This window comes from Pleurodeles waltl, chromosome 5, assembly GCF_031143425.1.
Source record: "Pleurodeles waltl isolate 20211129_DDA chromosome 5, aPleWal1.hap1.20221129, whole genome shotgun sequence".
NCBI lineage: Eukaryota > Metazoa > Chordata > Amphibia > Caudata > Salamandridae > Pleurodeles > Pleurodeles waltl.
Window position 1 is genome coordinate 731,378,344 of NC_090444.1, and position 15,872 is coordinate 731,394,215.

General features: G+C 44.5%; 1 protein-coding gene across 2 annotated transcripts in view; it reads right to left on the reverse strand.

Moving 5' to 3' along the window:
- RGS7 (regulator of G protein signaling 7) overlaps positions 1–15,872 on the reverse strand; it is a 1,783,260-nt gene that overhangs the window by 327,623 nt on the left and 1,439,765 nt on the right. For both annotated transcript variants that reach the window (XM_069234688.1, XM_069234689.1), the window contains exon 10: positions 769–843. In XM_069234688.1, the coding sequence (XP_069090789.1) occupies positions 769–843 (75 nt within the window). The remainder of the gene's footprint in view (positions 1–768; positions 844–15,872) is intronic.

Consider the following 15,872-nt stretch of genomic DNA (forward strand, 5'->3'; position numbering starts at 1 on the left):
CCTGTCGGAGAACCCGACTTGCCTGCTTGCAAGGGGTCCTCCAGCAGGAGACGAACACGGCGCTGCTGTCAGCAGCAGCGTCTGCCAGCAAAACACCGCCAGGCTGTATCATTGCTCAAGATACGGTAGGCGGTGTTTTGCTGGTGTAGCGCTGCTGCTGACAGCAGCGCCATCTTACCGCCATCCGCTGCCATGACAGTCTACAGTATCCCGCCAGCCTTCTGGCGGAATTCTGTCGAGGGTCATATTGCAGGTGGGCGGCTGGTAGCCACGGCAAAGGTATGTTGGTGGCCGTGACGGTAGGTGGCAGTTACCACCAAAGTTGTAATGAGGGCCTTTATCTTGTTTAACATAGACTAATACTTGCAGTCCAAACTTTAGTGACCTGTAAACGGTGCACCACATAACTTTCAGCATGGACAATCATTCTTTCCTCCAGAGCTAATGTTATTTCCATGCCATGGACCCACACATATACACTCAGTACCTTTATGCTGCATATGACTATGAAGTTATCAGTGATGTCATCAATTATGTCATTTTAGATTTCATCCATTATATCATCAATGGTGTCATTTATCATGGCATGAGTGATGTAATATGTGAGGTAAAAAGCATAAGCATATATATGTAAGAGAAGTCTGTTGGGCCGCTTACACTTAAGGAGTTTTCACACCACAGGTGCATATAAAAACAATGCAATTTTAAATTAGCAGAATTCAGAACATCTGTGAAAAGAGCAACGTTTGATAAAGAAGAACTATTTACCTTTCTTGTTTTGTGGGGATTTCTCATTCTTGAAGACTTTTTTATGTCGATTTCTGTGGTATTTACACAACCAGGCTGAAATGAGAGAAAAAGAAGCAAACACTCATTTAAGTTCGCTGTGGTTTGGCATTTGCTAAGTGTAATTCTTGAAATAAAACCTACATCTGACGATCAACAATACCAGGCATGAATCATAGGGCAGTCAGGCACACTGACCTAAAATGACCGCTATAGCCCTCTCTGTGTTGTGGTAGCTTAAACATTTGTTTTGCCTATTTACTCACCCTCAACATTATTGTTGTGTTTTCCCTTAGTGTTTCAGGTAGTGGGTTAAATTCAGACATGGTAAGTAAAAATGATACACTTTGTTACACCTTCATTATGCCTACATGAACGTTACTCTTTTCTGCTGACTAAAACTGGGTTCTGTGCACACTATGCATGATTATACATTTGGGGTAAAAAAGGCATGAAAATTCAAATACCTCCTTGCATTGCGTGTGTGTCACAGAAACACAGCATGTTGGACAAAGATTCCTGACCACTGGCCAGGGCTAAGAGCAAACTGTAGTTTTAGGCTGCCATTGGATTAATGAGATTGGGAGGAATTAATATTTACAGAAGTAATTTTTAAATAATGGAGTTACAAGTAGTAATAGATACATTTTATAAATTGCTTTGGTTGATTGGCAGAAATCAGTTGGAAGTTTAAGAATCGTGTACTGGTTTGGACGGTTTTAATTTGTTATGCTTACAACCTTTTTTACTTGGTAAGTTTGCATAGTTTGTATGAACCTGAATGCAATAAGCTAAACGTTAAAAAGAAAACAGCTAGAGGTAAAGGCTTAATATAACTCTTTTTCACTGGGAAAAAGTTCATCTCTTACGAAAAAATGAATGAAAGCTTATTTATACAGCTTTGTTTTCTCCCACGTAAAATCATGGTTTGGGGCCAGAGTACACAAGGATTACTTAATACAGGGCACCCAAGGGCAAATTATATGTTGCTATTCTGATAATCTTTCAACCTGCCTTGCCTTTACAAATGTGTGGGAGTAGATCAATATTTGTATTGCCTACTCTTGGTCACTTTCTTAACAAGTCACTGCGAATGCCCACAATTCTATACTCATTGTTGATTCACGCGTGTGTTTGTCCAAAGCTACACATACATAGCAGGCACATGTAGTGCATACCTATTTGTATAAGCTAGACTTTTTCATGCAAAATTCACACATGTCCAAGTAACTATATTTTTAACATAATGGATCTTTGAAATCAGACAAACGCTTTTGAACTATCCTTTCCCGACAGTAAATATGCTTCATGAATGATAAAAACACAGCGGGTCAGATTTCTCAACACTTTGCTCTGGTGCAAAGTCACGAAACGAGATGTAAACCAGAGCAGTGTTGATTTGGGATTTACTTTCCAGTGCAAAACTTGTAAAAGTAACACAAAGTAGTGCTAAGTGTTACTTTACAGTGCTTTGTGTCAAGGTGTATGTCCAAAGGATTATGCATTGATGTTCCCACACTAAGGCCCATATTTATATTCTGTTTGCGCCGGATTTGCGTCATTTTTTTAAAATGCAAATTCGGTGCAAAGCAAACACCATATTTATACTTTGACGCTAGACCCGTCTAACATCAAAATATCCCAGTGTGCGTCATTTTCTGGATGTGTGAAACCGCCTTGCGTCAATGAGATGCAAGGTAGGCGTTCCCGTCTAAAAAATGACTTAAACACCCGTGCGCCATATTTATCCAATGGCACAAAAATGGCGCACGACTGGGAGGCGGAGACGGAAAATGGCGCAAACCCTAATGTGCGCCAAAATGTAATGCCTGGGTCAGGGCAGGCGTTAAAATGGGGCAAACTCACCAGTACTTAAGGAAAACTCACACAAGCAACATCAGAGCTCAAAAAGGAAGACATGGAGGTGCTATTCATCCAACATGCACGAAGTCGCAGAGCACAGGAGCAACAGCAGCAGCTTCCACCACACCAACAGTGACCCCAAAGGCAATGCAGAAGGCAGGAGAGGATATTAAGGACCAGGACAACCTTTCGGGGCCTCAGGGAACATGGCATCATCAAGAGGTACAGACTAAACTGGCAAGCCATACAGCAGCTGCTGCGCCACTTTGAGGTGCAGTTGGCACCCAGCTTGCAGACACCCCACATCATTCCACCAGAGACCAAGCTGCTAGCTGTCCTGCACATGTTGGCAAGTGGCTCTTTTCAAACCACTGGTACCCTGGTTGCTGGGATCTCACAGCCCTCATTCTCTGCCTTCCTTCCCAAGGTACTTGATGACATCATATCCCTCACACCCCGCCACATCAGCTTTCCCAACACACAGCAGAAGCAGCAGGAGACCAAACAGGGGGTCTATCAAATCAATGGTTTCCTGCACGTGCTTGGTGCCATTGACTGCACACATGTACGGATTATGACACCTGCTGCAACGGAGCATCTATACCGCAAGAGGAAGCACACACACTCCATCAATGTGCAGGCCATTGTGGATCACCGTGGATTGATCACCAACATCGTGGCAAAGTATCCTGGGAGGGTACATGATTCACTCATATTCCACCACAGCACCATCAATCACCACTTCCAAGATGGACGATATGGCAATGGCCTACTTGTTGGTAAGTACAGAAACCTAGTTATATACACACAGCACAGCAACCCTGTAGGACACACAACACATACACCACTACATTGACACGTGGCCAGGATGACACTGAGGTTGTGACACTGGTAGTCATGTTTGATATCCTGACCCAATGGGATACACACCTATGGACAAATGACAGATGCAACTAACAGGAGATGCGACTCCAGAGCCACAAAGGACCAATTTTAAACCACACAGTGACAATGACATGGCCTTCACTGGCAGTACAACTTGGTAGATGAATCTTCCAATATCACATCAATAACACTCAATCACACACCCTTCCAAGCAATACGTACTGTGTAAGGGGTGTGTAATGTGTTTTGCTGCAGGTCAAACACCATGAGACACATAGCATGATGATGCTGACTCTAATGAAGGTAACATGGAATCATTGAGGCAGTACCAACATCTCACATCACTCCTGGAGTGACATTGCCCGCTAACAATAAGGAAGTGGACTGTGCTATGAAAACGTGGATGTGACACTAATGCAAAGTGCACACTGCTACACATACGGAATGAGACAATTCCCCATATACATAACAGATGTACAGGCACATGGACCTTCTGACACTAAAACCTTCACCCCCACAACCAAGTTAGCCAGCTTACCTGGAGCAAAGTCAGTAGGGTAGGTACATGTTTGCACATGAGGCAACTCGGTGAGGGCACAAAAATAGGTTTGATTAGAACTTGTCACACATGGGATAATTGTGCATTGTCAATTGTGAACACTTCAGTGCTGCCAACTTATGGAGATCTGTTGTACATTGTCCCTTAGCCAAATCATAGGGCCTCACTGTTGCATTTCACATGCAATTACATATGTCAAATTTGATGGGATGTTCAGCCCATATATTGCAACCGTGTTACCACCACCACCACAGTGGAATTGATTGTGTGTGTGGAAGTATCATGTCACCTCCAGTGAAGGCACACATACACTTCTTTCACATGACATAATGCATGGGAGATACACACTGAACTGCAAGTTTAGAAATATACCGCTGATATCAGGTCAATCAGCCAAACACCAGTTTGATAGTTAAACAACCCAATGCAGAAAGAACATCTTAGAAGCCTAGGATCCCACACAATACCACAAACACAGATGAGTCACAGACGACACAAGATAACAACTGCCATGCAAAGTGATAATCAAGGTGCAACCAACATCCAAATATTCACCCTCATTTTCTCTTTCAGCTGATAAGGGTTATGGGATCCAGCCATGGATCATGACCCCATTTGCCAACCCAAGCACAGCAGCAGAGCATCCCTTAAATGAGGCACATCATAGGACACACACCATAGTTGAGAGGACCTTTGGCATCCTGAAGTCAAGATTCAGGTGCCTGGACATCACCGGAGGCAGCCTCCTATATTCACCTGAAATGGTCTGCAAGATCCTGTACAACATTTGTGTAAGGAGGAACATTCCCCTCTATGAACCAGACCCACAAATGCCTGAAGAGGAGGATGCTGTCCGTGAAAATAAGGGGGAACATCGAAACACTGCTGCAGGATTGCGTCACAGACAACACATCGTACTAAACTTCTTCTAACTATAGTCACCATCACCACTTTGTTATCATATGTCATTAAACACCTAAATTCATCACTCAATCATGCTCTGGGTAATTTTGTATGCATCACATGATCCCTAGGAATCATAATCAGAGTTTAGCCTCATGGAGCATTGCAGAAATACAGATTAGGATACTGAAAAGCCACATCACATTTGATGGGTATGAATGTACAGCCAACATCACACACAGTGTAAATGACATATATCCTGTCTATTTCACATGTGAAGGGCAATATCAGAGGACCACAGCTATGAGACACATCCGTGTTGCCAACGTGGTCCATTGCAGCACATGACACACAACTAAGACACCATCAATCATAAGGAAAAAAAAGTGTCTCATACATGAGGCAGTGGATGTACTATTGCATTGGTAACAGGAATGTATGACCAGACCCTTGACAGCAGTATGTGTGACATCAGCTATCTCTGCAAGGAGCAGGTGTGACAAGAAGTCCATCTAAGCTGAAAATAGATAGCACGAGAACCCCAGGTATGACAAGCATTGCTCACAAAACATGCCCTGCGCAGTCCATCCCAGGTAATAAGTCCTGCCACTGCCATGTTTTAAGTCTCTCCCACCCTTCTCTAGGGGGCCCTGTAAATGGACTATCTGTACCCTGAGATTATTCAGCTACACACACCCAGACTCCCATTCTGACTCCTGTGTGCTTCCTACTTCAGGACGGCATGCCATAGTCATAGTTCATCAGTCTGCATGGACTTCAGGTCAAATAATGCACTGCCTGGTAGTCAGTAAGACCTGTAGTCAGCTGTCCATTGCTTCCCATGTGAAAGGTCCATATGGCCCTTTGAACTTGATTCTCAACTCCAGGACTTGTGACAGACTGAAGCTGCACACACCTGTGAGCACTACCATGCAGACCAGACATTTGAACCTGCCCTGCCCTTGCTGCTGCCTAGAACTGCTTAGAAGCTGCCATTTTCAGAATTTCCTTGTTGTGCATTGGGGTACAAATCACTTGTGTACCAGAGCCTTTGGGGGACTGTGTAACATTGCAGACCACAGCACAGTTTTTAGTTCTCACAAAGTTGTTCCTACTTGTCCCAGTCAGAGTCTGCTCACTGTGTATTTGCCTTGTTCATGTTTGTTCCTGACAGAGCATGCATCCTGTTAGCCAGACTGGTTCCAGTCTTTGTGTTTAACATAGAAGTTCCCTGTGGCTACATTTGTCTCATAGTTGCTTTCCATGCCCTCCCTTACCTCATGGGTTATTGTGTGTGGTAGGTCTACAGTGAATCCTAAAATAGATAGTATATTTTAATCATGTTACTCATCGTAATCAGTTCTGGGACATGTATTCAAATGGTCTAATCCATCCCCCATCCCTTGTCTGGTTCTGCACGTAATTATTTTTGCCAAACACTGACAGTGTGCTCTGGCTGTATGCATGGATTCAGTACGGTGCCTCCAGCACAACAAACAAGGCTTGCCAATGTGTCTTGTGAGGACAAAACATGTTTGTGCCCTGAGGGTCCACACACAGAATCACTTCTGCCGCCACCTTTTGATGGTGCTTGCATGGTGACTAGCTGTGAGATTAGTTAGCACAGAGGCACTGATGTTCCCTGTTGCAGTGGAAACTTTCAAGACCACCCTGTGTACACACGTTGTGATGAAAGCTGCCTGTTACATACTACTCATCCATAAAGTTTTTGAGCACCACAAGGTCGCCCTGTCGTCAGCCTTTTTAAAGTTCTGCAGTGCCATAACTGGACTATCACCATGTGTGTCGTTAGTTGATCTTTGGCTTTAGGTCAAATCTGCTTTGAAGGATACTCTGTAAATTGAGGAAATGGTTCCACAGACTCATGACTAGACCTGCAGGTAACTATGACAACATGGAGGCCAATACTGACACAGGGTACACATGGCCACACACTTGAACTGGAGACCTTTGTGCAATGAACCACTGGAAATATGTGAACACATGCAGCATGGTCTGCTGGTCCTCCACAGCCACAGGAGAAACATAGGTCATGTACCTGACTCAAACTGTGGTGTACCAAAACAGTTTTGGATTGGATTTGAGACTCTGTGTCGCAAACACTGTACCTACCTAGCATGTTCAAATGCCTGGCTCATGGGTAGTATACACACAAGTGACCATGAAGTGGTATTCAACATTTCATTACATATGATGGGTAACATTTCTGACATTGCCATTATCAACCGTCCTCTATCTATCCTGTGTATGGTTTGTCATGGGAGATGTTTTGTCCCCAAAGTCAGGGAAGTTCACACAGCATAAGACGCAACAGATATCATGACTGATGTACCTCAATGAATGGCATCTGATGGTTATCCACAATTACAACACATTCATACAAGCACATTATGCAAAACACTTTTTGTGACGTTCACACAGAAGCACAACAACAATTGAAATAGCCAATTCACATACATAAAACACAGGCCATGAGTGCATTTTTTTTAGTTGCGTAGCCTTGCTATCCTCTATTGATGCAACACCTGTTCAAACTAGGAAATATCAATTTTATTCCAAAACTTTGTGTTGCTGTTGTGCCAGTTAAGAGAGCTAATCCGGCATAACAACATGAGTATTATGGTCCGCAGTAGTGTGGTCTGCCACATGTGCCCAAACACTAGAACACACACAGCAGGTCATAACATCCTATCTTTGTATAGTTATAGCCTTCATGTATGTTAAAAACAGGAAAATGACACAAACACAGTTATAGACAGTTATAGACAGATTTTTTGATGCAAAAACGTCAAAAAAGACACATATGCTTCAAAATATGATGCATATGCGTTAAAAAATGACGCTCACACCCATAATACATCGATTGGTCCCTAGCGTTAATTCCAACACTGCACCCCATGAAATCGGTTATCCATTCAAAATGTATTAATCCTCCAATGCAGTGGAATTTTTAAGCATATGCGTCAAAAATATTGACGCAAAGCCCGTAAGCGTCATAAAATGTCACGCATTATAATAAAAATGCACCGCATTTGAGACAGGAAGTGATTGTACAGTGGGTGTACTTTCACTTTCACTTTGCAGTCTGTGATTCTTCTAGACTGTGTGGCTGTGTATAGAGTTGTGTCTGTGAATATTGTGCTTTTGTCTCCTGTGTGCTATTGCCATTGTCATCTGTTGTTTTTGAAAGTGTCTGTGTAAATTAGTGTAAGTGTCTTTTTGTCATTTTTTTAGATTCAATTTGTCTTTGTACTGTTGGGAGTGTGTTATTTATTTGTATGATGTTGTGCAAGGGACCACTGACTGCTTCCATCGTACATTTAAAGTGACGAAATAGTTTGCTAATTTATGTTTGGTACACCCCTGCTGATCTAGTGCAGCATATGTACAATTGTTAAGTTCTCAGTATGAAGGCTATCACAGACATGGTGGTATGCTAAGATCAGCAGGCCAGCATTCCTGTGAGTGCTGCCATTCCCAAGGTGGTTTCAAATAGAGTACTACCTCATCAAGATTGCAGAAGTAGGACATTCGCTAAACCATGTCTCAATTAGCGGACAGCGTCAGTTCGGTTGTATAACCACAGATCACCTAACTTGGCAAATGTAAGCTAATGAATGTGGCAAACTTTGATCTACAATACCTGATATAGGTACACAGGGCCCAGAGGAACACATTTCAGGTGCAATGATTACACCAGTTCCCATGCATTTTGTCACGGATGATCAAATTAGACACTGCCAGAATATATGTTGTTGTTGTTTTGAGTTAGATAAATGGCCAATCCATGTTTAGCGTAACATTGTCATCAAGTAACACACAGGATACCTGCCATCATGGTGTCATAGGGGGAATATACAGCTCTGGGTACACTGCCAATGTGGCATAGGTAACCTACATACAACACAGGCACACATATAATGGACCATTGAAAGCACACTAATTTCTGAACAAAACTCAACCCACATGAGCATCACACAGTAACTCATTGTCCCTCGATGCACAAGCCACAATACTTGAGTCACTGGTATTTCAGTGCACCAGGAATGTGACTTTGCATGTCTCTCATAATAACAAATTATGAAATGGAGTACCCTCTAGAAATAATTCAGCACAAAATTGAGTAATCATGTTTGGCACCACATGATTGTTAGGGCCAGTGCATGTGTGCATATGTGTGTTTATCACTCACTGGAGTGACAGTGTCAATGCATGTTTGCAGTAGTATGGATGTTGGGGTGTCTACATGCCTGATGTGCTCCTCTAACATACAAAATGTCACACACAGTAATTTGTTGATCCAAGTTTTGTACAGGAAGCAGACATTGAGCACATTTCACCCTTCCATGTTCCATGTTTTCCATGGTTACTCCCAATTCCTAATTCCTAATGAGTTGTCACATTAGCAGCTACACCAAAGCTACTTCTCTGTGCATCTGCCATCCATTGCACCCCCCACTCAAGGTACTCCTACGGGTGAAGGTGATCTGTTCCACGTCTTCATCTTCTGATGTGTGTGTCGTCTCCTCTGCCCTTGGTGGTGGTAGGTTTGAAGGGGCAACACACACTTCAGTGTTTGAAGACGTGGAGTCAGAATTCCCGGTAGCTGCCAACTGTGGGGCAATTAAGGGCATTACTGCAGCAAGGAGGAGCTGCTGGTTCTTGAGTATAGCAGCTACCTCACTGTGGAAGGCAGCCAGGTCGGCCCTGAGGGGTTCATGATTGCATTCGCGCACGCAGTGAAAGGTTTGGGATGCCAGGTGTTTTGGCAACTCCCTAACTGCTGTGGTGAATTCCCTTACACATTGTTGTAGTCCCTGCAGGAGGGATGGTAGCGCTTGCATGGCTGCTGCCTGTTCTGCAGATGACATCATGCACATGCGCATCCCCTCTAGGCTGGCTGCCATATTTTGCATCCCCACCCGGACCGCCTTGGCCAGCTTCTGCTGTACTCCCACTACTGTTCTCCCAAAGGTGGTACCAGTGTCCTCAGCGTCCTCAGCTGGGTTGGAGCTGGCAGGTCGTACTATTGGGGTGGTGGGTAGGTCCTCCGTGATGGCTGCTGTATCTGTACTCCTCCTTGCGACTGAAGCCGGGGTCTGGAGGGCTCCAAGGACCTCTTGGAGGGTCTTCTGGCTAATGTTTGTCCGCTCGTCATCCATGTCATCAGGGAAGGCCAGGACAGGCATATCCCCAGGAGAGCCATTGTCTTCTGCAATGAGATATTGTACAATTAGTGTGTCTGTGTTGTGGCAGTTGTAATGTGACGTTACTGACTTCCTTTTAGTGGAACATTGTAATCTTGGTTCCTGTTCATTGTTCCTGTCATGAATATTTGCATTCTTCCAGGCCTATGCCCCACCTGCATGTCACATGTAGTGTGGGCAGTTTGGGGAATTGTCTGCATCACATCCTCTAGGTGTAGGTTCTTTTCAAATTGTATGTTGCCACCTTCGTGTCCTACTCAACCCTCCATCTACTTCCATTAGCATGGTGAGGCCTTGCAATGGCTGTGGGTGTTCTGATGCCACTTGCACCACACTTAACAATATGGAACTGACCCAGTATCAGATATTTCACATACACCTATATTTTGCTGAGACCTAGCATATACTATGTATAGCACTGGCATGGCACAATACAGGTGTCATCATTGGTAGTGTGTAATGTTGATGTTGGGGAATGTGTGCTACATTGGCTTGCACTGATGGGCCTGGCAGTGTTCCATTTCCTCTTATGATGGTGCGGGTGTGTTTAACTAGCTAGACACATATGTCCTCCCCCTCAATGCTGTGGTCTTAGCAGTCTGACAGTTGGGATGTTGCAAGGAGGCCTTGCAATGGCTGTGGGTGTTCTGATGCCACTTGCACCACACTTAACAATATGGAACTGACCCAGTATCAGATATTTCACATACACCTATATGTTGCTGAGACCTAGCATATACTATGTATAGCATTGGCATGGCACAATACAGGTGTCATCATTGGTAGTGTGTAATGTTGATGTTGGGGAATGTGTGCTACATTGGCTTGCACTGATGGGCCTGGCAGTGTTCCATTTCCTCTTATGACGGTGCGGGTGTGTTTAACTAGCTAGACACATATGTCCTCCCCCTCAATGCTGTAGTCTTAGCAGTCTGACAGTTGGGATGTTGCAAGGTGGCATTGCAGCTATTGTAACACAGGTACGGAGTAGACCCTGAAATGTGCAGCATGGGTATGACATTACTGCTGTGTACTTCATAATGTAAGTAACATTAGCTGATGTTTATAGCGCCTATAGACATGAGCATTTCATAGGATTAGCACTTTGTTAGGAATTACAGGGGATTGGTAACGTCGTCATCCTGAACCCTCTAATTTGGGTGTGTTTGATCCATGGGCACGTAAATGCCATTAGCTACTTGACCTGCACACACAGCACAGGTGGTAGTGGCAACTGTTGTCACTGGTAAATACCACTTGCGGATATGGCCTGAGACTGGAAATTCAGCCCTAGTTCATGTAGCGACAATACCAGCTGTCAAGTGACAGCAGGCCAGTTTTACGTTGTACCCTATCCTCCTGGACTGGCTGGCTTTGCCTTTCCAACATCCTTGGCATGGCAGTGTACCCCCATGCAGAGGTTGTTGGTGTAGTGTTGTGCTGTGCCCCTGGTTTCCCCTGCACAGCCCATGCACCTGTGCCGTGCCCCTTTGCCCTTTCCACTACCTGATTTTCATGGATGACATGCATTGTGTAGTAGGTATGTTGCCCCCTGCATACAGTTAACATTTAGGCATTTTTTCCCCCATGCAACTTACCCTGCATCTGTGTGGTTTCCTGGTAGTCTGCACTGTCCTGTCCTTGAATCCCTGTGACGATCTCTTCTGGGATGACGGCTGCCACCATCTCCTCCATGTAGTCCAAGGCCTCCTGCGGTGCTGAACTCCCACCTCCAGTCTGCAGTGCTGCCTTCCTTTTCCTTGCCATCTTTTCCTTGGTCCTGCGCTTGCAGTCATGCCAGTGTTTCTTGCACTCAGTGACTGTTCTCCGCATTTCTTTCACACTGTTTATCTTGTCCACAATTTGTTGCCAAATTGCCTCTCTCCTACCAATTGGCAATTTTGAGGTGACAAAAAGTTGATGCTGGTGTTCCGTCACCTCTTTTACCAGTATTTCCTGCTCCTCTGCACTGAACCAACACTTCCTTTTCTTCTTCTCCCTCTCCTGGGTCTTGTCTGGGTCCTCTAGGCTCGTTCCTGGTCGGTTAGAGTCTTCCTGGGGTCTCTCATGGCTTCTGGGATCCATTTTGGGTCTCCTTCGCACATTTTGCTCTGTTTGCGCCGCTTTTTGATGCTATTGCGGGGAAAAATGGCACGTATCCGGTTCGCGATGTACACTGGACTAAAGTCATTTTCACTGCGTTAACGTAATTTTTCTTTACGATGTGGCGCAATGGTTAGAGTAAAAAAAATGACTCTAACCTGTGGTTTACGCCACAGAGCGTCAAAGTATAAATTTGATGCCCGGGTGGTGCAAAGAAATGCCGTTAGCTGGCGTTAAACGTTTTAATGCAAAACTGCGTTGGCGCAGTTTTGCGTCAAAAAGTATAAATATGGACCCAATTTTCATTGTTTTTTTATGCAAAACCCTACTGACTAACATTTGTAGACCTGGCTTTGAGCCAAAAAAGAATGCTTTCTTGTGGCAGGCAGAAAAGTTTCATTTTTAAAAAAAAATTCTAACTTTGCATGTGTGCTGTACTGTAGAATGCACAAAAGGGGAAAACTTTAAAAGTAAGTTTAAGTCTGGCATTTTTTACTGGAAGCTGCACCCTTCTAGTAAAAAACTATGGCACACTCACAGAGACTCCTTTCCACTATGGTATAAAAGTGTGTGTACCGCACCAGGAAGCCTGAAAGTGAGCCTGCAGTAGCGAAGAAAGCACCTGTTAGCTCGTCTGACCTCAATAAGTAAACTTACAAGGGACGCGAATAGGTCGATGAACCTTTTGACTTGCAATTAAGATATTCTTACCATAGCTCTGGTACATACAAATCAATAATCAATAACCAATGCACAACATCGATAATACACAACAATCAATAACAGTAATAATCAATAGAGTCAGTAATTGTCACACACCATGACCTTTCAGTCATGAATAACCACACCTTTTAGTAAAAGTTAGAATATTTGTTTCCCTATATTAACAATGCTAAAGTCATGTAGATCAATCTCAAAATCAAATGAAACACATACAGAAACAATACTGGCTGTCCAAAGCTACGCAAGAAACGTAATCTAATCAAAGCTTGAACTACGACAGATTCTAAGGTTATGGTGCAAATTAACAACAAAGTCAACTACATCAGAGTGATTACGTACATACGAATTCAGCAGAGAAATTCATCAAGCATTTTCCCTATCAACATCATTTCATAAGTGATGATCCTTAACTAACACCAGATTAGCCCCAGCATGTTGGGATTCATGCAAAACAATTTAGTAACACAAATTTGGAAAAACATCTAACTATGGCTCTATCAAACAGTGCAGATGTTACCTAGAAAGGAAAAGCAAATATACATAATAGTCAGCAGTCTAATTCATAATACCTATCCTCAATGTGGATCAGCAAGCAGAGTCAGTCTTCATCGTCAGAACATCAGTCGATCAGCAAGGCATCAGGATTTAGTATCAAAAGTCAGAAAACACAAAGGGCCTCATTCTGACTTTGGTGGGCGGCGGAGGCCGCCCGTCAAAGTACCGCCGTCAGAATACCGCTGTGCGGTCAAAAGACCGCCGCGGTAATTCTGAGTTTCCCGCTGGGCTGGTGGGCGACCGCCAGAAGGCCGCCCGCCAGCCCAGCGGGAAACCCCCTTCCATGAGGATGCCGGCTCCGAATGGAGCCGGCGGAGTGGAAGGGGTGCGACGGGTGCAGTTGCACCCGTCGCGATTTTCAGTGTCTGCTTGGCAGACACTGAAAATCTTGGTGGGGCCCTGTTAGGGGGCCTCTCCAGTGCCCATGCCATTGGCATGGGCACTGCAGGGGCCCCCAGGGGCCCCACGACACCCGTTACCGCCAGCCAAGTTCTGGCGGTCAAAACCGCCAGAACCAGGCTGGCGGTTAGGGGTTCGGAATCCCCATGGCGGCGCTGCCTGCAGCGCCACCATGGAGAATTCCCTAGGGCGGCGGGAAACCGGCGGGACACCGCCGGTTTCCCGTTTCTGACCGCGGCTGTACCGCCGCGGTCAGAATGCCCATGGATGCACCGCCAGCCTGTTGGCGGTGCATCCGCGGTCCCCGGCCCTGCGTCGGAATGACCCCCAAAGTCTTTAAGCATTAAAGTTAAGCATGTCTCTTTGCCAAGACGCAAAATGGGCATGAATCTCTCCCTTTCCCGTACAGTGCTGTTAAGTTAAAACTACTAAAATGATATCCCAAATCCCTATTGGTCAATTAATCGCATGTTCACACTTTGTCCAATAAAACTAAAACTGCAAATTTATGAATTCTACTATTACTCAGTTCACATGTTGTTGATTGATTGTCCTGCAATGTCCTCATCATCCAGCTTGTCAGGTAACGATATTGTTGCAGCTTCTACTCCAGTCAGTATCTCCATTGTTCTCCTCCTGAGAAAGTCAGTCTCACATACATTACACACAAAATGTTACATCAGCAAGAACAGCATCTTCTAGCATTCGAATTTTATGAGAACCTTCCATTGTGAGCCGATTTAAACAATGGAAAAAGAAATCACAGTTTAACTCTCTAGGACGGCCTTTATTAAATGTTAAGAAATAGAGCTTTGACTTGAGGCCTGGCGAGTAGGCCAAGACCTTCGCTAAGTTAAGGCCTACAATTAATAAAGCTAGAGCATCAGCATAATCCTTAATATGACATTTTACTACATTAGTCAAAAATATATTCAACATTTCACAATATTAATCCACTTGTAAGTACACTTTGCGAACATTGGCGGCCACTCTTCGTAATTACATTTTCAAATGTGTGCATTATTTTTCTACATTATTATATTTTCTACACAAATCCCTTATTTATTATACAGGAACACTCATTATTAATTTTAATTTAATAAACCTGAGCTAGCAATCCCTCCTCTGATGACTAAGGGGGTCATTACAATCTCGACGGGGAAACCCGCATAGATCGGCGCTGACGGTCAACAGAAGACCGCCAGCACGCAGAACCCCCCGCCGGCCACATTACGAACATCCAGCTGGGGTGGCGGGCAGAAACAGTGTTTCTGCCCGCCAGACCAGCTGGATGGAGGGCCTGAGCATTGACACCAGCTTCGAATGAAGCCAGCGGCAATATAGCAGTGCGGTGGGTGCAGCAGCACTCGTTGCGCATTTCACTGCCCATAATTCGGGCAGTGAAATGCACGACGGGGCTGTGCCTGGGGGCCCCTTCACTGCCCAGGCCAAGTGCATGGGCAGTTCAGGGGCCCCAAGGGGGGCCACGAGTCACTCATTCCGCCAGCCTTTCCCTGGCAGTGTAAACCACCAGGGAAAGGCTGGCGGAATGCGACTCATTATACGGCAGCCAGCGCTGCCCAGTTGGATCAGAAACACCGCCACCGCCGGCATTGCAGTCCAGACCGCCATGTTCAGAATGACCAACTAAATGTGTCATCACACTAACTACCACCCACAAATTTTTGTATTACCTAAAATTCTGTCAATTCGATCCCTTCATACTTTTGTTCCCTTTTTGAATTTTCCTTATAAATTTTTTCCCTTTTCTTTTCTTCCCTCCTCTGAATATTCTTTGACCTTTTCAATGTAATCATTTTGCATAATTTACACAATCTCCATATTCCAATTCGTCAAACCACAATAAT